At 36.6% G+C, this 23,970-nt stretch overlaps 1 protein-coding gene across 2 annotated transcripts in view; it reads right to left on the bottom strand.

Annotated features, from left to right (window-relative positions):
- Positions 1-20,075, bottom strand: part of LOC127455882 (protein transport protein Sec24D-like) — a 33,608-nt gene extending 13,533 nt beyond the window's left edge. For both annotated transcript variants that reach the window (XM_051724049.1, XM_051724055.1), the window contains exons 1-12: positions 19,957-20,075; positions 17,571-17,768; positions 17,194-17,296; positions 16,634-16,779; positions 16,241-16,507; positions 15,527-15,681; positions 15,287-15,398; positions 14,423-14,550; positions 13,193-13,331; positions 12,910-13,025; positions 6,995-7,119; positions 2,518-2,709 (exon numbers count right to left, since the gene is read on the bottom strand). In XM_051724049.1, the coding sequence (XP_051580009.1) occupies positions 2,518-2,709; positions 6,995-7,119; positions 12,910-13,025; positions 13,193-13,331; positions 14,423-14,550; positions 15,287-15,398; positions 15,527-15,681; positions 16,241-16,507; positions 16,634-16,779; positions 17,194-17,296; positions 17,571-17,721 (1,634 nt within the window). In that variant the 5' untranslated portion in view covers positions 17,722-17,768; positions 19,957-20,075. The remainder of the gene's footprint in view (positions 1-2,517; positions 2,710-6,994; positions 7,120-12,909; positions 13,026-13,192; positions 13,332-14,422; positions 14,551-15,286; positions 15,399-15,526; positions 15,682-16,240; positions 16,508-16,633; positions 16,780-17,193; positions 17,297-17,570; positions 17,769-19,956) is intronic.
- Between the last annotated feature and the right edge of the window lie 3,895 nt (positions 20,076-23,970).

Below are 23,970 nucleotides of genomic sequence, written 5' to 3'. Positions count from 1 at the left end.
GACTTACAGACAGGGAAGTTCACATATGGAATGATGCCACTGGGGAGGACCCTATCTACGGAGAGGGAACACAGCAACAGTTGCCGAGGCAAAGCAGAGCTCTGTCGAGAGGAAACACAGGGTTCACGTGAGGGGAAACCGAACAGTGGAAACGCATCACCACGTATGGATCACTGAGCCCAAGTACGCGGGCTCACCTAAAAAGGGGCATACCACGAGTACTGGACCTGGCGGCGTTACTCCTCCGCCAAGTTTGTCACCGAATAGTGCTTATGAAATTAAAGAGGCATCCAGTGTTCACCAGTTGTGGGGAACTGTTGTGGACCAGATAGCGCACATTATCACCTTGAAAGGGGAAAGGCGCAAATTCAAGCGATACACATGACCAGCTGCCCAGCCTACCTGTTGTTATCCAGTAACACTCGGGTCGAAACCGGTTCTATGTGCAGGTTGTAGAACCTCGCAAAGGTATTGGGTTTAGCCCAAACCGCTGCTCTGCATATGTCTGTTAAAGAGGCGCCCCTCGCCAGTGCCCAGGAGGACGCAACACCTCTAGTGGAGTGCACCCGGACTCCAAAAGGTCACGGAAAGTCTTGTGATTGGTAAGCCAGGGAGATGGCATCCACAATCCAATGGGCCAGCCTCTGTTTGGAGACAGCTTTCTCCTTCCCACAGAAATGCCAGATCTGACCAAGGGCTGAAAGTATGGTGGCACCGTGGTGTGATAGTCACACGCAGAATGCCGTGGCACCATGCCCACCTAGGGACTCGAGTCTGTAGCCAGTGCTGGAGTGGTCTCATATGCATCAACCCGAGGGGGAGTACCACCACCGAGGATGCCATATGCCCCAGGAGCCTCTGAAATTGTTTCAATGGCACTGCTACCTTCCGCCTGAAGGTTTTCAGGCAGGCCAGCACCGACTGTGCACGCTCGTTCGTAAGGCGTGCCATCACTCCATACCGAGAAAAGAGATGCTCTGCACAGGGGAGAGCTTGCTCTTTTCCCAGTTGACCTAAAGCCCCAGTCGGTCGAGGAGCTGAAGCACAAGGTCCCTGTGTGCACACAATAGATCTCGCGAGTGAGCTAGGATCAGCCAGTCATCGAGATGATGATGCGAATGCCCTTCTCCCTTAGCGGGGCAGGGCAGCCTCTGAGACTTTGGTAAAGACGCGAGGAGGCAGGGACAGACCGAAAGGGAGGACCTTGTACTGGTATGCTCGTCCCTCGAAGGAAAACCGAAGAAAGGGTCTGTGTCAAGGAAGGATCGATATGTGAACGTACGCATCCTTCAGGTCGACGGCCGTGAACCAATCCTGATGTCGTACTGATGCCAGGATGCATTTCTGCGTCAACATCTTGAACAGAAGCCTGTGTAAGGCCTTGCTCAAGGCACGCAGATCCAGAATTGGGCGCAGAATTAGGCGCTCTTTTGAATATACTCTTTTTTACACCTGTGGACACCAGGGGAAGCACAACACTCGACCGTGTGAGGGTGACCGCTGATATGCGCCGTAATTCCAGTGGCAATAGCAAGGTGACGGGACGAACACACACATGCGCTCTGTTCCGAAGAACAAGGCTGTATGAGTGGTGCACGCTATCTCCTTTTATACCCGTATGTCCGGGGCGGAGAGTGGCATGCAAATTCCACTCGCCAATTTTCATTGGCCTTTTCTGAATAAAGCAAAGGTGATTGGGGCTCTCAAGAGCGATCCCCTTGTGTCACTACATCGACACAACGTCGAGTGAGTGACAGACAGGGAACAATACATACAATTTTAAATACATGAACAAAAATGCTAAATAAGCAGTTTACTTGTAATAAAGTCAAGCCATGGTTTATTAAAACTAATGATGTTTTGAAATGTAGGAAAAGCAAGAAACAAGAAAGTAATGCTGCATTCACGTTGTATCGGATTTACTGTAAATGCATGATGACAACTTGGAGATTCTACTCAGAGAAGTTGACATCCTTGGAAATTATTAATTTCTATGACAAAGCTCATAATTGATCCAAAGGCATGTGGCTCTGCCAGTTAATTCAACTCTATATTGTTTTGCAAAATCATCAAGAACTCAGAGAGTGCATCAGATAACAAGGGATATATTAAAATTACAGAAAAAGTCCACATACAGATTCAAAAGTCCACATTAAAATCTAGGATTTAAAATCAAATTTAAACCTGGAAATAAACAGAAGTAAAATTGTTATGCTGTTAATATAATCTGTAATGAAAAATGCAAAATTGAAACATTTTCACAAGTGCAGTAAGACTTTTGAATCCCACTGTATGTGTAACTACCTTCAACTGTTGACATATTGATAGTTTTTCTATGAAGTTATAATACTACGACTTGCAATTACAAGTTCAACAAAGATGTGAATAGTTTTTGCTAGTTGGATTCAGGCATGACATGAACGCAGCATAACTTGGCATTCTCAAATACAGTGCATGATCTGGTAAAATATTTCCAGAGGTCTCATTTAATTAAACGTTACATAAAAATGAACCTACTTGTTGATGACAGCCCGGGACTCCTGGAAGTTAACGAGGAATCCGTCGAGAAGCGGTACAAACATCTCACCCACATCAGAGACCACCATCATCTGTGGCTGGGCCAGAGCACTTTTCACATTGTAAAAGTGCAGGATCTTATTATAGGTGACAAAACCCACTTTGATGGCCGAACTCTCTGCACCCTCCTCTCTTCAGAGAAAAGATAAGGATCAAGAGAAGATTCTCAAAGTGATCTAAATTTGCAGACACTCACAGGCAGTTCAAAACCAAAGAGCATAAACTATATTGACTCCAAAAGTATTTGGACTTTTAACAGGAAAAGTCCACCTAAAAATTAAAATTCTCTCATTATTTACTCACCCTCATGCCATCCCAGAAGTGTATGACTTTCTTTCTTCTGCTGAACACAAACAAATATTTTTAGAAGCATATCTCAGCTCTGTTAGTCCATACAAAGCAAGTTAATGGTGGACAGGACTTTATGCTGCCTTTATATGCTTTTTGGAGCTTCAAAGTTCTGGCCACCATTCACTTGCATTGAATGCACCTACAGAGCTGAGATATTCTTCTAAAAATCTTGGTTTGTGTTCAGAAGAAAGTCATACACATCCGTGATAGCATGAGGGTGAGTAAATAATGAGAGAATTCTGGGTGAACTATCCCTTTAAGTCACACTCAGTGTCAAAATGTAATTAAATTAAATGCAGAATATCTGCTAGTCTAAACCTTTACTTTACTTTTCTTAGCTATTTTTGCAATAACATTTAAACAACTGGTCCCAAGGTAATTTTTTTGCAGATGTATGGAGTCACTTCTCCTCGATGTCATTTGGTATTTTTAAATTAGTGGTTCCACTAATGTGTTCTACTAATTATGAGAACCAGTAAGGTGTCCTTACTTTGAACCTTATATTTATTGTTTTATCAAACACCTCACAAACTTCTTTTTGTGAAATGTTATGCTTGAAATGTGCTTGTGCTAACTTTCTCTAAAATAAATGTCAGTTTATTTTGATTTTGTTATCTAATGCAAAGACATTCATACATTTAGAAGTGTGCCTTAAGTGTCCAAATAATTTTAGAGCCAACTTCATATTTACTTGGTGACAAAACATTGGCTTTAACATCATAGCTGATTCCAGGAGTTTAAAAAGGATATTATTTCATCCATTTTATCTTCTAAAAGAAACATAGTTTATTAAGCACATTACATTGACTAACATATACCAGAGCACTGTGTAGTAGCTGATAACTAAGAGCTGCATTTTTAACTTTGCATGTCAGTAAATAAAAGCATTCCAAAATTACGTCTGTATCTGGAGTTTGTAGCTTTTTTACATTTACAAGATTGTAAAACATGGTGGTGGCTTGAAACACTCACAGTCAATATATGCCAAACCTGTCATTAAACTAGAAACAAACTCTCCACGACTCACAGAACAAATCCTATCAGGCCCTAAAAGGCCCAATCAACTCTGGGTGTCCAATGTGGTTTTCATTAACTGTGATCTAGCAAGCAAAGCCAGGAACAGAGGAGAGAAATCAGATATAATATCACAGGCTTATTTGGAGTGCACTACCACCAGGCTGCTTTCAAAGTGAGGTCAGCTCCCATACAAATAAGGGCATATACCCTTAGGAACCAGCGGAGGAGAGGTGGGGAGAAATATATCAGATTCAGTGAGGTGAATCAAAAGCTCACCTTTCGGCTGGCAGTCACCCAAATAAACTGCATAATCGAAGACATGTGCAGCATGAAATATTTAAATACTTGTTGGACATGATGCAGGACTAAGAGCTGTTCTACTTTTTCTCTCTATCAACCCCCACCAAAAATTCCTGCCTTCCTTCAGGCAGACATTTTCAAATGATGAGATATTGGAATTGTTTCTTTTTTCTGGTCTTTTTTCTCTCTTGCACTCCTGTTACCATATTTGGCAGGGTATTGGGGCTCTTTTTCGGATGGATTGTTTCACATCCCAGTCTGATAGTAGCGGAGATGAGCATGTGTTCAATGTGAGAGGTGCCAACAGAGGGGTGGCTTCATCTTTCCTCTGCAGACCCTCTTAGCCAAACACCTGGGGCTGGGTGTCAGCATAAAGGATACAGTCAAACGTGTATCTTTACAGTCTTAGCTGTCCAAACATTAAATAGAAATAATGTTCTCTTCCCATTGGGACATTTTAGCCCATTGGCCAGTACAGGGTTCTCACACCTTTTGACCAATGAATTTCCATGACTTTTCCAGTTGTCTATGAATACTAGATAGAGATTTTTTTTTCATCCTTTTATAGGCAACACAGGGGCAAAGGGCTTTCTCTGTAAAGGGCTCTCAACTCATGTAACCAATTAAAATAAAATCAATACAAGATATGAAGTACTTTACAATAATGGTTAAGCGTAGGGGTGGTAGAAAATAATTGTTTTAGCAATGCATCACGATTCTTTCTCCAACGATTCTGAATCGATTCTCAAAACATTCAGAATCAATTCAGAGTTCAGTTTATAATGCGGCAGGGGGCCTGGTAGCTCAGCAAGTATTGACGCTGACTACCACCCCTGGAGTCGCGAGTTCAAATCCAAAAGAAAGCAACCAAATTGGCCCGGTTGCTAGGGTGGGTAGAGTCACATGGGGTAACCTCCTCGTGGTCACTATAATGTGGTTCGCTCTCGGTGGGGTGCGTGGTGAATGGTGCGTGGATGCCACAGAGAATAGCGTGAAGCCCCCACACATGCTACGTCTCCGCGGTAACACACTCAACAAGCCACGTGATAAGATGCGCGGATTGACGGTCTCAGACGCGGAGGCAACTGAGATTCGTCCTCCACCACCCGGATTGAAGCAAGTCACTACGCCACCACGAGGACTTAGAGCGCATTGGGAATTGGGCATTCCAATTTGGGAGAAAATCAAAAAAATAAATATTTTATTATATTTTACTTTTATTTCTTGTTCTTAACTGGTTTTAAAATGGATTTTTTGTATCTTGTATTTATTTTCTTTATAATTTTTTTTTTATGTAAAGCACTTTGAATTACCTGTTAGTGAAGCGTTGGCTTAAAGGAAGCCAGAGCTATTCTCACGTTTTATAAATCCTCTGCCTAATTCATTTTATTTTATGTTACCAGGGTTGGGAGCAACCTAACTTTTGTAGTAGGGGTGTAAAAATGTAGCAATCTGTCTAAGAAATTTCGATGCATCGATTACAGGATTTAAGAATCGATTACCATTACTATATTAATACCCAATGTGTCCATCTTATATTACACAAGTCTTCTCGCAACGGACACAGAGCGGAGCATGCGAGATTGCTCAAGATTACCGAAATAAGGAAAGTTTATTTTTGCCATATTTTTGAAAGTAATTATGAATCGTTCTAAAATAATTGAATCAAATTGTGACCAAATTACAGATTTCACGATAAATTGAATCATAGTCAGAGCAAAACATTACACCCCTATTTTGTAGTTATTTATGTATTTATTTATTTATTTATTTATTATTACTATTATTATTATCTCTTTTACTTTTCAATTAAGTTTATTTTATAATTCCGTTTATTTATTTATTTATTTATTTATTTATTTATTTATTTTATTTTTTAGGAATAGCCTTAGCCTGCAAATTAGCATGTTCTATAATCTCTATGTAAAACCTTTTTTTTTTTTTTTTTTTTTTATTTATTCTTGTTGAAATCATTTTTTGTATTTGGGGTTTTATTTGTCCCTACACAAATAAATGAATAAATAAATGAATAATAAAATAAAGATTTCACTCTCAAAGAGCAATTTCTAGCCAATGAAAAACTGTAGAGCTGAAAATAACTAGAAATGATTATATTCACAATAAAAATGTCCAAGGCTTTTCCATGGCTTTTTAAGATTGTATTAATTTAAATGACATGTCTAGGCCTGGAAATCAAAATGGAAATATCCCTGATAATTCAGGTTTTCCTATGACCATGGAAAACCTGCTAGTAAAGAGCTGATGCATAAGGAAAGTTGACATGACATGTCAAGCACAGACAGCAGTGTCCTGCAGTGAGACATGCTATACTCTAAAACTATGCTTAAATAACATTTTTCTAAATTTGTAATAAATATTATACATGCAGTTTTATGACCTCCTATTAATTTAGAATACTTGCACTTTTAGAAATTAATTTCTAATTAGATTGGTGAGCAGTTGCAGCACCTAAAACACACAATTTTCCTTAACAATGCATATACATTTAATTTAAAATATAAATAACCTAAAATGTTGAATAATAAAAAACGTTTATGTACATGTTATTTATAACTCACATTCAGTTTCTTAAAACCACATGAAATTTTCAAAGTACGAAAAGTTTTAAATGCAAGCATTTATAACTGAAATTTGAGTTTTATGAAGAACTAGGAGTTTTTAGATTTGTCTTCCCCCTTATATCACAACAGTTTAAAATAAAGACAGCAAAAGTCTTCTCTCAACTTACTTAGGAAGTCTGTCAAGCAAGATCTTCAGTTCCTCACATATTAGTTTGACGAGTCCGCTTTTCATGTTGTTGTAAGAGACGTCGATCATGAAGATGTAGGCTGGAGGATTTGGAGGCTTGTTATTCTATAAGACAGAAAAGACCATTACAGAATTAACTATGTTTCGATAGTTCACGAATTTCAAACTGTGCCATGTTTGCTCAGCTCGCTTGTTCACTACTTTATACAGTATAATCATCAAGACTTAAGCAGTCATATACAAATTTCCATTATGTCAATCAAGGTTCGTATTCGGTTTATTTTGTTACTGATATATTGCAGTGCATACATACTGTATAATGTTTACAGTACATAGGAGTGTTATGTAAAAAAACCCTATAATGCATGAGAAAGCAAATCTTTTTTACATAAATAAATGCTAGGGTAAACACATTTTGTTTCCTAAGTAACGGTATGCAGAAGGGATCCGCTCTGATGATTTAATTAATCTCTGCAGGAGCAGATCTCTTAATATTAATTAAAAGCTGAGTGAAATAAGAACCCAAATAGTGGATTATGGTGTCAGGCTGAGATGAGGAACCCTGGCAAGGATGGAATCCAAAAATGTGCCAAGGATCTCTTTAGTCTGACAACTGAATTGAAAAGAATTAATTAAAGATTACAGCCAAGTACATATGAAATGCATTTCACGTTGTAAAAAATACTTTCCATGCTTTTTCAAAAGACAAAAGTTAACTTTTGTGAAAAGCAGCAAGTTAACTTTACATTGTTTGCAGAACAATAAGGCAACATATGATAACTAAATTCAAACTTGCCTATTTTATTTTTTTTATATCAATTGTTTTCTTCAAACACCTACATTTTGAACATATAATATGTTATTGCTAAGATTTAATTATATATATATATTTTTTTTTTTTTCCTGAATGAAACAATTTGAGACTGCCAAAAAAAGAAACATTCCTCGGCTACTTCATGGGGCAAACTGACCCCATTCGGACAAACCAGAATAATCTAACCATTTTTTATTTTTTTTTTCTGTTACATATCTGGAGAAAACATTTTGTTAGCAAATTACTTATTTTAGATGATCACATACCATCTATTACCAATAAAACTTCACTGTAAAAAATGTCTGTAATTTAAAATTTTTTTAATATATTTTAAAAAACAATGCGGTAGTTTTTACAATAAAATGTTGTAAAAATTACATTTCTTAGATATAAAAAGTATGATTTTACTGTATAATTAATGGTAAAAATGTACATTGTTTAACAATAGAGTACATGTACTTTTTGCAGTAAATTATTGTTAAAATTACAATAAAAACAATAATCGGGCGTTCCCACAATTCCCTGCATGACTCATCATATTTCATTATATTTTATGGGAATAGTAAAGTTTCTTCTTATTTGTGTTATATTTGATGTAGTTTAGTTAATGTTTACTGCATTATTTTAATTTCACATATGTTACCCTGATGGTGTTTAGTGTTTGTGTAAGTGACACTGAGCACTGTCTCTACATGTTTATTGGTCATTGCTCCAGGAAGAGCCACTACTGGTGAACTTCATGTCATCATGTGCTCTTCTGTAATTTTTACGGTGATTAACAAATACCTTATAAAGTAAAAAGCAGATTTTTACAGTTTCAGAATGTTAATATCATAGTTTATGACGTTTGTTTATTTTTTTTTACTGTAAATTTACTAATTTTTTTTAATTTATTTTTTACAGTGCCATCATGGTCATGTAAATTACAACAGTTTTAAACTGTAAAATTTACAGGTTGTTCTGTAAAGTTGTTTATATTTTTACTGTATTTTTTACATAATTATTCTGGCAACCACATTGTTTTGTTTTTTGTAAAAACAACAGTTTTGTTTTTTTTTTTGTTTTTTTTTTCACAGTGTTGCTGATCTACAAAAATCAGATTGCTGCCAATTAAGACTACATTTCTGTGACAGATTTCAATAGCTGATTTCAACAGTGTTGCACCAGCATTTATGTTTATAAAGTTATTATAAATGGATATCTATGGTTCAAAGTGAAGAAACATGTATGTTCTTTCTGAACTATTGGCAAAACAAGTTTTAACTTGGTTTAATATGTCTGTATGATTATGTTGGACATGTAACATGTTGATCACTACAGTCCTCACATGCTTAAGCCTGAGAAATGTGGCATATGAAAATGAAAACAACCATGAGACATCCAATAGGTGTCTTTACTGCTTAAGTTATTGGTCCACATACTGTTAATGATAATATTTTACTTCAATATCACAGTGTTCAATATTCAAACCTAATAACAACTGGTTTCGATTGAACATCTTACAGTCAAAGTAAATGCACAGCCATAATTTTAGAAGTACATCATTAGTTTTAATCACATATCCTTTCTCAAACAGTAGCTTGTCATGCGCTGCAGTGCTGGAGACGGGGTTCCGTTCACCGCATTAGATCTTAATTGTTCTTGTTTATATTTAAGATCATCGTTAGATCATATCTGACCTCATATCGGTCACTGCAATTGCACTTTATAAATTAAAATCAGAGTGAAAAGCACAAATATACCAACAGCAGCTGTGAGTAAAGTGGGTCTTAATAGACAAAAGCAATTACAATGACGGTGATGCATGAACTATATTATATTAAGTCCAATCCTGATAGAAATTGAAAGAATCTCCAATAATCTTCCAAAAACACACTGTTCAGTGTTAATTTTTTCACAGTTTATTGTTTTAGTTATAGTTTTAGTCTTTTGGTGAAAATGTCCTTTAAAATTAGTCAATATTTCATCATGTCATATTCATTCATTTTAGTCAAATTTTCTCTGAAAATTACATATAATTTTAATCAACAAAAATAATATCTTTTAGTTGATGATAATGTACAAAATAGACAAAAAAAAAATAAGTGTCAAACTGTAACAGACCAAATTTTAATAAAAAATGCAAACATTTAGGGAAAAAAAAAAATGCATTAGCATTTTCTAATTTGAAAATATATCAAACAAATAAATATACACACTGTCCTCGTTGTGAAAAAAAAAAGCCTGAGCTCCTGAAATAATAATTAATAGACTGAAGTATTAACTACTTTTTAGAAGTTAGCCAACTGTATTCTGAATTCTTCATGCTTTAGAGAATTATTATTTTCCGTGAAAAGACATTACATAGCATGTAGTGTGTTTCTTTCAGAAACAGCGTATTCACAAAGCAAGTTACGCAATGCAAATAACGCATATTCTGACTAGTGTGTCATTTAGTTCAAGTTCACATGTTCATTTGCTTCACTGTGCAGATGCAAGTTGTTATATTACATATGTTTTATGGATATTGTCATTAAATTGTCATGTGTATAAAAGGGGCAGTGGTGGCTCAACAGTTAAGGCTCTGGGTTGCTGACCAGAAGGTCAAGGGTTCAAGCCCCAGCACTGCCACAATGCCACTGTTGAGCAAGGCCCTTGACCCTATCTGGCCTGGGGTGCCATATCATGGTTGACCCTGCACTCTGACCCCAGCTTAGCTGGGATATGTGAAAAAAATAAATTTCACTGTATATATGCAAAATCATATGTATAATGTGTGACCAAAATAAAGGCTTCTATTCTTCTACATAGGATGCATTTGAATGAGGTAGTTACCCAGTTTTGAAGCAGTTAATTTTGCCAGTGTTCATCTCAAGCGGGAAATCCCCAACATACTGGATTAATAGACTAGATGAATCCGTATCTAATATCTTCTTCTGTATTCAGATTCTCTAGATGTTTCTTCTTCTTTTTAGATTTTGCACTGTAAGCATCTTTCAGTATAATTATCTCATCATAACTAATCAAGAGTATGCTTTAATAAAATTGTTTAATTATCGTCATGATGCGCCTTTTTCATCTTGTCTTCATTATCGTTAACAAAATGAAAAAACCCTTCCTCAATGAACGTTTTCATCAGTGAACTGTTGATGAGATTAACATTGTAACTATTGAAAGACCGATATATCGGCCAGGCCGGTTAATCGTCCGATATATGGCCATATTGCGATTATCGGCATCGGCTGATAACTGTGTCTGCTTGGTCGATTAACAGAAGTGTTAACGTTCCCTTGTTTCAGTTCCAAAATCTACCAATGGATAGTCAGCACTTTCTGTTTTCAAGTTTTTTCTTTTGAAGTTTATGCAAATTTAAGTAAATGTTGCATAAAATAAGTAGGGGTGGGGGGAAAAAATCGTTTCAGCGATGCATCGCGATTCATACACAAACGATCCTGAATCGATTCTCAGTGGCGTGCGCCAAAGACCGATGTAGAAACAATGATGCGAGTTAAGTGCATACACTAAAATCAAGTGCACAAACACGACTGTCTGCAGACCAGCTGTATCAAACACATGCCCATCTGTGCCCGAATGAAACTACGATACCGAAATTCTTTCACAAACCCACGCACATAGCAATGGGAGAGTTTATTCGTGATAACAAGCCAACAAACAACATGAAAGCTCACACCCATTATTGCACTGATTTGCACACAACGGGGGTAAACACAGAAGAAAATAATAACGAGGCAGTGGTTCGGGAGATGTTGGTGATGTTTTCATTTAATTATTTTTATTTTTTGATGCCTTTCTCTACTCTTGCGCTCTCCATTTCATTGGCTTCTGCTTTATTGCCGGTCACTTGCTTGTCAGGACAGTGTGCACACCTGATGATAAAGGTTTGAAATCCATCGTAGCTTTTGCGACAGAGTCGTGCGATCTTCTACTCGCAGAGCAAACAGATGGAACAGTGCATACGAGACGCTTGATACATTTCTGAAGCAACAACTGCGCTATTTAAACCGCTTTACTATCACCTGTGCAGGTGAGGAGAGGAGAAGCTGACAGGTGCTCTCTCATAGAAGCAAATATATCTCTCATCCTAGACCAGCAACTTCCAGTTGTGGTTAAAAATTAAAATGAATAGCATGGCATAGATTAATTTTAAATAATAATTAAATACTATTAAATGATTTACAATGCTTAAACAAAAAAAAATATATATATATATATAATCAGTTGAAGTAATAGTATTCAGTGTGTTCTGATGGAGAACCAATATTTTTTATGAGGTTCTAAAGAAAGAAACTAAAAAAACTGAGATACTCTTTTAAACTATAGAACCATTTATTTAATCTTGTGGATGTTCCATGTTTTGTTCACGGCTCATACTGAATGTAAAAGGCCAGTTTATGTAATGTGACTCATTCTGATTTTTTAAAACAGCTGTTAAATAAAAAGCTGAAAGGGAAAAAATAGATTAAAAAATAATTTTGGAGAAACTGAAAAAAGAAATTGAATAACAAGATGCATGGTGATGCATCGAGAATCGTTTTATAATCGAATCGTTACACTTTGAATCGTAATCGAATCGAATTGTGAGGCCAGTGAAGATACACACCTCTAAAAATAAGTGTTTGTTTCACTTTAGAAATTGTGTGTACATCTGATTTACTGATACTATATTGTATTACATTTATCGGCATTTATATTGGCCTTCCTGCTCTCTAGATACCGGAATGTGCATCGGCCATTGAAAAACCCATATCAGTCGACCACTAGTTTCAACCTCACAAACAACACTTGGTGGTCATTTTCAGCTCAATTTGAGCAAAGCATCCACAAATCGCAGTTGTTTTCTGCGATGCCAAAAGAACCCGGAAGTTTCGGAGTGGAATGTTTATTTGTAAACAGTAACTTCATCTATACGCCTATAATGTAAATTCTAAAATCAGGCAGTATTTGAAATGCGTGTTGAATAAAATAAAAATCATCCCAAATTCATTCAACTGGAATGTTTTTTTTTTTTTTTTTCTCAAAAAAGGCCTTGTTGATTCAGCCTAAATGTTATGTATAACTTTATTTTATGAGCGGAGAGTTACCTTGCAGTAATCCAGCGTAGCAATGAACTCATAAGAGCCCAAAGACAGTTCTGGTCTCTCGTACAGATCCATTCTTCTCCCCATATGGTCCAGATGCTGGAAATACTGCACTGGAACTACAGTGATGAAAACACATAATTTAGAAACACAGTTGCAGCACAGTTTGGGATGACAAGTAATCATTACCATATGTTTACAGAAAACACAGTTTACTCTCTTGTAATGCTGTGTACACTAATTAAAGTCCCAGCGGTCTCAAAATAAATGGACTAGCGGCACAAACCTTCATTAACACAGCTGCAAAACCCACACTGGTAGCGTCGTCCTCCATCGATAAACTGCATGTAAGGGCACATGTAGGCCTTACAGCGGTTGCAGCGTATTGGTCCAGCCTCGCCATGATTTACAATGTACAGAGGAGTCTATAGAGCACAAGCATATTACAATGAGACTGAAAAATACCTATGAGACCTATACGTATATAGATCAATTACAATCTTTGTACTGTAACATATATAGGCTATGCAAGGTTTGCATAGTTATAAGTTATATACTTACTGTATATAGTTGTATATGTACTGGATAACAACACTGAATAATGTTTATTGTTTAAGCAATGTTTAACAATTAATTAACATTTTAAACCATGTATATTGTTTAACATTTCAGTACGGAAAACTCGTGTAACTGTTTGCTGTTCTCACTGATTGAAGACAAACAAATGCATAATAGTCATCTGTAACTTATTAAACATATTTGTGGTTACTTTGCAGTTCATATTAGGTTTACCAGGATACTATGGGAAAAACTGGGAACAAATTCGAGCTGAGATTCATTCAAGTTTTAGTCAACCTTTAAATGATATGTTCAAAAATGTTGCTGTGCGTTTTTAATAAGATGACACTACACACACGTAATTAAAATAGATGCTGTAATGTGTAATGTAAAAAGTGCAGAAAATAACATACAAAAAGGGGAACTGTGCCTTTAAAAATGTGGACTGAGTGAGACACTGCGTTTTTACTGTAGTTATATTTTATTTGAGAGTGCAATAAACAGTTTATCATGTTCCTTGGAGACTGAACTTAAACTAATTAGCCTCTCAAGAGAATATTAACACTAACATTTCCTAAAAAGGCCCTGAAGCATAATGATGTTGGGTAAGACAATGAAAGATTTCCAAGTAAAACAAGCCTTGCATGCATCAAAGAGGCTATTAAACTACTCAAAATAAACTGAGGGGAGTATTTGCCAAAAAAAATGGACAACAGTGGAATCCTGCTCATTTTTATGACTAGAATAACATTTGGATAAGTTCCTTTTAAACATTAATTTACAACATTTAACCCTAAGTGCTTTCCCAACACATGGTTTAATACAGTACATTTTACCATGTGCAAAATGTATTCCTTAAGATGAGTCACTTATGTTGCACCATTCCTCATTTGCAAGTCGTTTTAGATCAAAGTGTCTGCTAAATGAACAGAAATAATTAAGAGAAAATGTTGCATACCTGATTTTTGGGCACAGTAGCAAAGGGTTTAATAATGGCAGCCAGTGGCACTTTGCACTGTTTTGCAAGGTCAGCAGTGCAGGGGAAGGTATATGTTGTGCATCGCATAAACCTTGGGCTGGCATTCCCTAAACAAACAGCAAACAGTTTACTATATAAAACAAAACTACGTAGTGTGTTCGAAAAGTTCTAATATGGAAATGTTAAAGGAATATTGCGGGTTTAATACAAGGTAAGCTCAATCGACAGCATTTGTGGCATAATGTTGATTACCACAAAAAATCATTTGGTCTCGTCCCTCCTTTTCTTCCGAAAAAGCAAAAATCGAGATTACAGTGAGGCACTTACAACGGAAGTGAAAGGGGCCAATTTTTGGAGGGTTTAAAGACAGAAATATGAAGCTTATAGTTTTATAAAAGCACATACATTAATTCTTCTGTTAAAACTCATGTATTATTTGAGCTGTTAAGTTGTTTAAATCATAATTTTTACAGTAATTTTAGGGTTTGTTGACATTATGTTGTCATTGCAATGAAGGTGTAAAATTGGCTGTAACTTTACACAGAAAAGGTTAGTTAGTGACTTTATTACACTAAAATCATGTTAACATGCATATTGTTTATGTCTTGTGGCTATACTTTTGAAACAGTGAGTATTTTAATGGTTACAGATTGGCCCCCATTCACTTCCATTGTAAGTGCCTCACTGGAACCCAGATTTATTTATTTTTTTAAAGAAAAGAAAGGACAAATCAAAATAAATTTTTGTGATAATCAATATTATGCCACAAATGCTGTCAATTGAGCTTAACTTGTATTGAACCCTGAATATTCCTTTAAATGTGTATATCTGCTAAAAGCTTACCTTGATCCTGTACTGTAAAATCAGTGGTGACCAGTGGTGGCACCTGACCTCTGATGTTTGTTACATAGACCTGGCCTCCTCTCTTAGCTTGGTCATCCTCAATCACTTGTGTCTGCAACATAAAAGTCAGATTCATGTACAGTTAACAGAGATGGTGGTTTTGGGATCAACATAAACATTTTGATGCTTGTTTGTGCTAAATTGTGCACACTATTAACTCTAATTTTTCTCTGCTATTACCGTGCTTGGAATAGAATCAGGATCCAGCTTCTTTTGAGGAGGCCCTGCCATTTGGGCTGGACCTCCATGAAAGCCTCCTGGGAAAGCACCTGTTGGTGGCCCTGCCATCTGTGGTCCTGCCATTTGCCCACCATAGGGGCCTGCAATCGGGCTTCCTTTTAGATCATAGGTACATACAAAATGGCTGTTTTAGCTTGTAAACATACACAACCAGTCAAAAGTTTGGACACACCTACTCACTCTTAATTATTGTTATTTTCCACATTTTAGAATAATAGTAAAGTCATCAAACCTATCAAATAACACAAAAGTGTGGGAATTATGTAGTGACCAAAAGTGTTAAATAAATCAAAACTATCTTATATTTTAGCTTCTTCAAGGTAACAATCCTTTTGTCAGTTCTGTACACTGGGTATTCTTTCAACCAAAGTGCCATCTCGTATGCTTTTTAAACAATACTGTATGAGTTCCCATATGGTATGCAGTAGACATGTTGGCTGCTTTACCTTCACTATCCAGTCCAACTCATCTATTTACAATCTTTTAAAATTTAGTTTTGTTAAAAAATTCATACATTGCATATGGCACAATGTCTACAAAACAAACTTTCAGCACTTTAGATCAAAAGATGTTTAAGTATGTCTATTCTTTTAACTGGTAGGGTTCGCCACTTAATAATCATTAAACTTATTGATTAAATCCCCTAGTTTTTACCTGGTTGCTGTGGATAGCCTTGGGATCCAAGTGGTTGTTGGAGTCCAACTCCACCCAGAGAGATACCCGGTCCAGATGGGCCAGACATTCCCATTGGTGGAGCTTGCATAGAACCCATTGTGGCCAATGGTGGAGGAGATCCCAGTGTGGGTGGCTGTTGTCCTGGTAGAGACAGCGGAGGATGTCCCATCGCTGGTGGTGGAGATGTTTGATATGGCTGTGGTGCTGAGCTGGAGGGGGACTGTGGTGCTTGCATGGGCCTTTGGCCTGAAAATCATGGTACACATGCATAAACTGGCCCAGTTAAAGTGATGATATTAGCTATATTGGGGTCAAATGACAATTTAGAGAGGAACTACTTTGAATTTGCTTATAAAATGGCACATGATTTACCATATCCTGCAATGTTCATTGCACTCATTTGATTGGTCAGCTGTTGAGTTGGAGGCGGGGCTTGTGCCATGCTGTTATAAGCACTTTGAGGTGGTTGCCCATAAGGAGACATGGAAGGAGCCGAGGCAACAGGAGGGGGAGGGTAACTAATGAGAGTAAAAGAGTAAATAAGCTTCCGAAGATATTATCAAGTAAGTATTATGTAATAATATATAATTTAAAAGTGAAATGTGAATTTTTTTCCATGTGCTTTCACCTATCCCAGCTTAAAATGCAGAGACAACTATTAATAAGTGTTTTCAAAAAGTGCAAACACTGTGGTGCTTTCAAATCATTGCCCTGTTTGTTTGAGCATCTTGACCAGCCTGACACAGCAACACTGGCTCAACCAATGACGTGAGTTTTGTGCGGGACAATCTGTTTAACTGACGAATGGAACGTTTGGAAAACCTGTTTGAAAACAGTGATTATTTTTGCAATTCCGTTTGGTTACACTAGCAGTGCAGAAATTACTCACTTCACCTTTAAATAATAGTGCATCATATAGAACTAGAATTTACCCATGGGCATGGGCCCCATTCTGCTGAATGTTAGCTCCATACTGGCTGGATACTGGTGGTGGGGGCATCCCAGAAGGAGAGAAGGCAGGTGGCTTGAGCATACCTGAAAAGACAGCAATGATTTTAGATGTATCATGTGATTTGCAAATAAACTATTGTTTCTGCAACTATGAGATCATGAGGTATGTTATAAGTAGAGTCATGAGTAGCGGTTTTCCTAGTTGGTTGTCTCTGTCTATTTGAGTCTATTCATCCAAGCTGGGGTTGTGTTTATACAATCTTTTCTTCTCAAAGGTACTCCTATATCATAAGGACAAGATGAACTCGTCGGTAGTATAAAAGAACTGAACACTAAAAAAAACACTTCTTCATTTTACCTGTTGGAGGGGCAGAATAAGCCTGTGGCGGAGATCCATAGACCCCATAATGGGACTGAGGTGGGGGGTTCCCAAAACCAGTAGAATATCCCCCCATTCCAGCCTGGGCCTGGGAGTATGGAGGGGTAGCAACATAACCCTGCTGACTCATTCTACTGTTATAATTCTTTCATTCCAGTCCAGTGAAAAATCAGAGACCTGGAATTAACAAAAATGGAAACATTTATTATTTTATTGTGTCCTTGTTACACATATTACATGTATTTACTACAGTAATAACAGTCAGTTATGCATAATTACAAGCAACTAACCCTAAACCAAACCCTTACCCTAACCCTAAACCTACAGTAACTACATGTTGTTAATTAGTAATAATCAGTAAGTACTTGTGTAATTACACTGTAACAAGGACACATTAAAATAAAGTGTAACCACATAATTAGCTGAATTAGAACATACTTTGCATGATTTTAGCATCAAATGTAACTAATTTTTACAGGTTTTAAAACAGAAGATACAGAGAGATATTAAAGGAATAGTTCACCCAAAAATTAAAATTCTCTCATTATTTACTCACCCTCATGCTATCCCAGATGTGTACGACTTTCTTACTTCTGCTGAACACGAACAAAGATTTTTAGAAGTATATCTCAGCTCTATAGGTCCATACAATGCAAGTCAACAGGATCTAAAACTGTGAAGCTCAAAAAGGCACATAAAGGCAGCATAAAAGTAATCCAGTGGTTAAATCCATATCTTCAGAAGCGATATCATAGGTGTGGATGAGAAACAGATCAATATTCAAGTCCTTTTTTACTATAAATTCTCTTTCCTGCCCAGCAGATGGCGATATGCACAAAGAACCTGAATTCCCAAAACCAAAAGAAGAACTCTTAGGAGAGAAGAGTGCTTTGGAGGGCTGTTTGAAAGAGTAGGTTTATAGTAAAAAAAAGGACTTAAATATTGAATATTAACCACTGGAGTCGTATGGATTACTTTGATGCTGCCTGTATGTGATTCTTGGAGCTTCAAAGTTCTGACCACCATGCACTTGCATTGTGATGACCTACAGAGCTGAAATATTCTACGAAAAATATTCATTTGTGTTCAGCAGAAGAAAGAAAGTCAGACACATCTAGGATGGCATGAGGGTGAGTAAATGATGAGAGAATTTTTTTATTTTTGGGTGAACTATCCCTTTTACTTTTAGCTTTAAAACCATGAAACTTTAACATTGTTATTTCAAACCTAGCATTTGCATTCAACATAATACTGAATTTACTCTTGCAAAGTGAATGAAACTAAGACAGAAACGATCCGATGTAAAATTGAATGTTTTTACAGAATTACAGGATACGATTACCTCAATCTTAAACACGTGTGATCAGGACCTTTGACACTAAACTGCTTTGAGATAAGAGGTAATTATGATAACGCAATCTGAATGTATTTCCCTGAGTCAAGCTGCATCCAAAAATGTAAATCCTTGTTTTACTGTTGTATTAAACCTTGAAACAAGTTGAGGACTTTACTTCATGTAAAATATTTATAGCTTGTTAGTTGGTAGTCGAGTGTTTTTGGTAATAATAATAATTTAATTTAATTTAATTTTTTTTTTTAAATTCTAACTGACTCATAAACTAATTATCCTTCCTTTAAGTGCTTAAAGCATAGGTCAAACTTAAAGAAATGCCTATTAACATATGTAACACATTAGAGCTCTAAGTCAACTCCAGCAAAAATAAATAAATGACACATGTCCCCACATGTTTTATTAAATTTTTGAGAAATGTTTTTAAGCTGTTTTCCAATTGAAATGTAAAAATATTTTAATATCAGTGACTCCATATCATGTTTATCAAGAGTGGCCTGTAAAGATGTCTGATACATCATGTCATCACTTCTCCTGGGAAGGCCTTTGCAAGATAAACGCTCAAGTTAAGATCGTGCAATATGTCTCGTGTTTATCACGATGCACACTATTCAGAATAGTGATAATGACAGAGATGGGCCAACACTATAGGCATATTGTAAGTGTAAATGTACAGTAGCAGTCAGTCTTCACACTGCCCTGAACTGCCACGTCAAAGACCGTTATGACGGAGCTCATAATGTTTCAATGCACTATACAGCTGACTTCACTGAATAAAGTCCATCAGAATACAGTCCAGCACTTGCAATGGACTAGGTCGATACATTGATAAGGAACCGCGTCCACCAGCTGTCGCTCTATTGATACAAAGTTACCAAAGAATTTCTGCTGGAGACGGAAACTGACAGATCAATCAAGCTTTACATTTCTCATCGAATGAAAACAAACAGCGCTTTCAGACAATAGTGGAAATGCGGCTGTCCTTCAAAACATAACAAAATAATATGTGTTTACCTCAAAGACAATGATGATCTGGAGCCTCCTTTCCACTGCTGATGTTGAATTGCGTGCCGAAAGTGCCACGTCAAACTCCAGCACCCGATCTTGTTGCGTGCACAGCGTCATACAGCAACTGCCTCTGCGCATGCGTGCAGTGCTGGGGCTCTCTACACGTCAGCAAGGATTCTGATGTGCGTAGTGCGCACTGCGCTGCGTTGCAAACCCAATTCTGTTTATCATTTGCCCTTTACACATGAAAGAACCACATCATTATCTGAGATAAATGTGTTAGCTACTGCTTATAAAAAGAGCTTAAAATGCCTAACAAAATGGCATGGCATCATTCAAGATTGCTCTAAATCTTAAGAGTAAAAAACAAGTCTGGAAATAGGTGGTGGCAACATGTGACAACACTAAGAGATAAAGAAGATTAAATGGATTGATTGATAAATACGTGTCATATATTTTTCTGTTATTTAGGCTTTTGAAAGGTAAATATGAGTCACATTGCAGGGGGAAAAAAATAATAGATGTTGCATAATCTTCTGTTTTTGTATTCTCAATATTTTAAGGTATGTCTTAAGACATTGTAAAGACCAAGTAGTTTTTGTTATTAAACTTTAGATAACAAAGCTTTTATATATATATATATATATATATATATATATATATATATATATATATATATATATATATATATATATATATATATGAAGCCAAAGTTTTAAAGGGATAGTTCACCCAAAAATGAAAATTCTCACATCATTTACTCACCCTAATGCTATCCCAGATGTGTATGACTTTCTTTCTTCTGCTGAACACAAACGAAGATTTTTAGAAGAATATCTCAGCTCTGTAGGTCCATTCAATGCAAGTGAATGGTGACCAACGCTTTGAAGCTCCAAAAAACACATAAAGGCAGCGTAAAATAATCCATAAGTGTTTTAAACCGATCCAATCGGATTTGCATGAGGACAAGCCAAAAAAACTCCCTTTTCACAATAAATCTTTACATTAGCAGTCTCCTTGGCGATCATGATTTCAAGCTCAATTACACCAGAGACTATTTAGCAGAGACGGGCTACTTCTATTAAAATGAATGGGAGGAATTGGAACATCCAACCATGGAGCTAGCGCCCAACCGTCAACAGATGTAGAAAGGAAGTCTGGCCTTACAGGTAAAAGAGCTAATCACCTTTAAGATACAGACATCACCTGTCAATCAACTCGAGAATGCACATGCACATCAGCTGTACAAGCTGGGAACATTTTGTGTTTTTAGCTTCATCTGAGATAAAAAAAAAAAAGCAAAATTTATGAGACCAGTATTGGCAGATTTTACTGCTGATCTGAAATATGTTCTTTGATCGTAATCTTGACCAACCATTTTGGAGATTTATGTCTTCCCCATTCAAGTAGATAGGAGCTGCACTGTCATGACTGGAAATAGCCTCCCGAGAGCATTCCAAGGGTGGCCAACAGTGGACTGACTTGCTAGAAAGTCTTTGCTTACGCTTCCTAGCGCCATCTAATGCTCTGCCAGAGCCCTTCTATCAATGGAACCTACAAGGCTAGCATTGCAATGCATTATGCGGTGCTCCAATAGACATTCTGTGGGCGGTACACTGACGATGAGACAAGAGGCCATTTTTTTTTTTTTTTTTTATCGATGTCTATGGAGGAAATCCTTCAGTGTGATGAATAAAATGCTTTTGTGAGGAAACAGCTCATCACTTAATGAACTGACTGCCTGTCTGCTAATCTTCAACATGTTTTTCACTAAACAATCCTTTTGGAATGAACTATGTGTGGAGTTTACTATAATACAATTTTTGTTTTATGAGATTTTACAACAGTAGGTAGGTGTCAGTTTACGGCTCTCCCCATTCATTTGTATGGTACCCGGAAACACTGACTTACTGTTGGAACAGGCTAGTTGGTTATTGGGTATGGATCCAAGACAGGTTTTATTTAAATTAAATTAAAAAATCTCTGGCTTTGCGCATGCATCAAGCGCTGGGAAGTGTAATCGAGCTTGAAATCATGATCGTGCCTAGAGACTACAATGGCAAAATGTACAGTAAAAAAAAGTTACATTTTGGTCTGCTCTCACCCAAAACTGATTTGATCACTTAAGAAGACATGGATTAAACCACTGGAGTCTTATGGATTACTTTTTGTAGGATGAGTAAATGATGAGAGAATTTTTGGGTGAACTATCCCTTTAATAGTGAGATTGAGGTCTGTCTTGGATCCATACCCATCTTGGCTTTCATATCCATACTTTCTGTTTTGTGTCTCCCTGGTTATCTCATTTTGTACTTCTTTAAGAGTTTTCTCTAGAATTAATGTGGACTTTATAAAGTCTGTTCCTCTTCTGGGTTCATAAATCATGGTTGTAAAAAATCTTCTGAAGTTGTTCTGTAGTTCTCTCTCTCACTCTCTCTCTCTCTCTCTCTCTCTCTCTCTCTCTCTCTCTCTCTCTCTTTTCCTGGTGGTCTTGATCAATAAATCTTTGATTAAATCCAGGAAATTTTTTCTGACCCATATAACTAGTGAGATGCCTGAAAGCCTTCTTCATTCACTTTAGTATTTCTTCTTGATTTGCAAGTGTACTGCTGCTGTGTATCCTATACATGCTCAGCATTATTACTTGAAACAGATGAACAAACAGTGGCATTGAAAAATGCTCATAGTAGGAGATTTCCAAAATGTTTAGCAAGTAATGAAGAAAACAAAAATCAATGGTTTAATCAATGTCTTCTGAAGCAATCCAATCAGTTTTGGGTGAGAACAGACCAAAATGTAACTAATTTTTTATCGTTCATCTTGCCACAGCAGTTTCTAGGCATGATCATGGTTTCAAGTTCAATTACAGTGTAAACGAGCTTAAAATCAGGATCGCAAAGGAGAATGCAGATGTCACGATTTACAGTAAATACTGGGTGTTCTCACCCAAATCTGATTGGATTGCTTTAGAAGACATTGATTTAACCACTAGAGTCATATGGATTACTTTTATGCTGCCTTTATATGCTTTTTGGACCTTCAAATTTCTGTCCACCATTCACTTGCAATGTATGGACCAACAGAGCTGAGATGTTCTTTTAAAAATCTTTGTTTGTGTTCTGCAGAAGAAAGAAAGTCATACACATCTGGGATGGATTGAGGGTGATTAAACGATGACAAAATTATCATTTTTGGATGAACTATCCCTTTAATGTAATGTTGGAATGCCAGATTAATTCTAGTGAATTGGTTTGTTCGAATGGTTCATGTAAATGAACAGATTCAAAACGATTAATTGGCTACGAGGCATTTAAAGGGATAGTTCAGACAAAAATGAAAATTCTCTCATTATTTACTCAACCTCATGCCATCCCAGATGTGTAAAACTTTCTCTATTCTACTGAAAACAAACAAAGATTTTTTGAAAAATATTCAGCTCTGTAGGTCCATACAATGCAAGTGAATGGTGGCCAACTTTGAAGGTGCAGAAAGCACAAAAAGGCAGCATAAGACTCGTTTAAATCCATACTGTATCTTCAGAAGCGATATGATAGGTGTGGGTGAGAAACAGATCAACTCCACTTAAACATTCTTCTTTTGTTTTTTGTGATTCACATTCTTTGTAGTATTCATAGTAAAAATGGCTTAAATATTGATCTGTTTCTCACCCACACCTATCATATCGCTTCTGAAGTCACAAATTAAACCACTGGAGTCATATGAATTACTTTTATGCTGCCTTTATATGCTTTTTGGACCTTCAAAGTTCTGATCACCATTCACTTGCATTATATGGACCTACAGAGCTGAGATATTCTTCTAAAATTTTCGTTTGTGTTCTGCACAAGAAACACATCGGGGATGCCATGAGGGTGAGTAAATGTTTGAATTTTCATTTTTGGGTGAACTATCCCTTTAAGTCTACAGCATATCTGAATTTTAAATTAAAATGTTATCGTAGCTATTGAATAGCACTAATTATAATAGTAAAACAAGTATGAAACTCAAAACAATACTTGA

Source organism: Myxocyprinus asiaticus, chromosome 2 (assembly GCF_019703515.2).
Source record: "Myxocyprinus asiaticus isolate MX2 ecotype Aquarium Trade chromosome 2, UBuf_Myxa_2, whole genome shotgun sequence".
Classification (NCBI taxonomy): domain Eukaryota; kingdom Metazoa; phylum Chordata; class Actinopteri; order Cypriniformes; family Catostomidae; genus Myxocyprinus; species Myxocyprinus asiaticus.
This window is presented reverse-complemented; position numbering and strand designations above follow the sequence as displayed.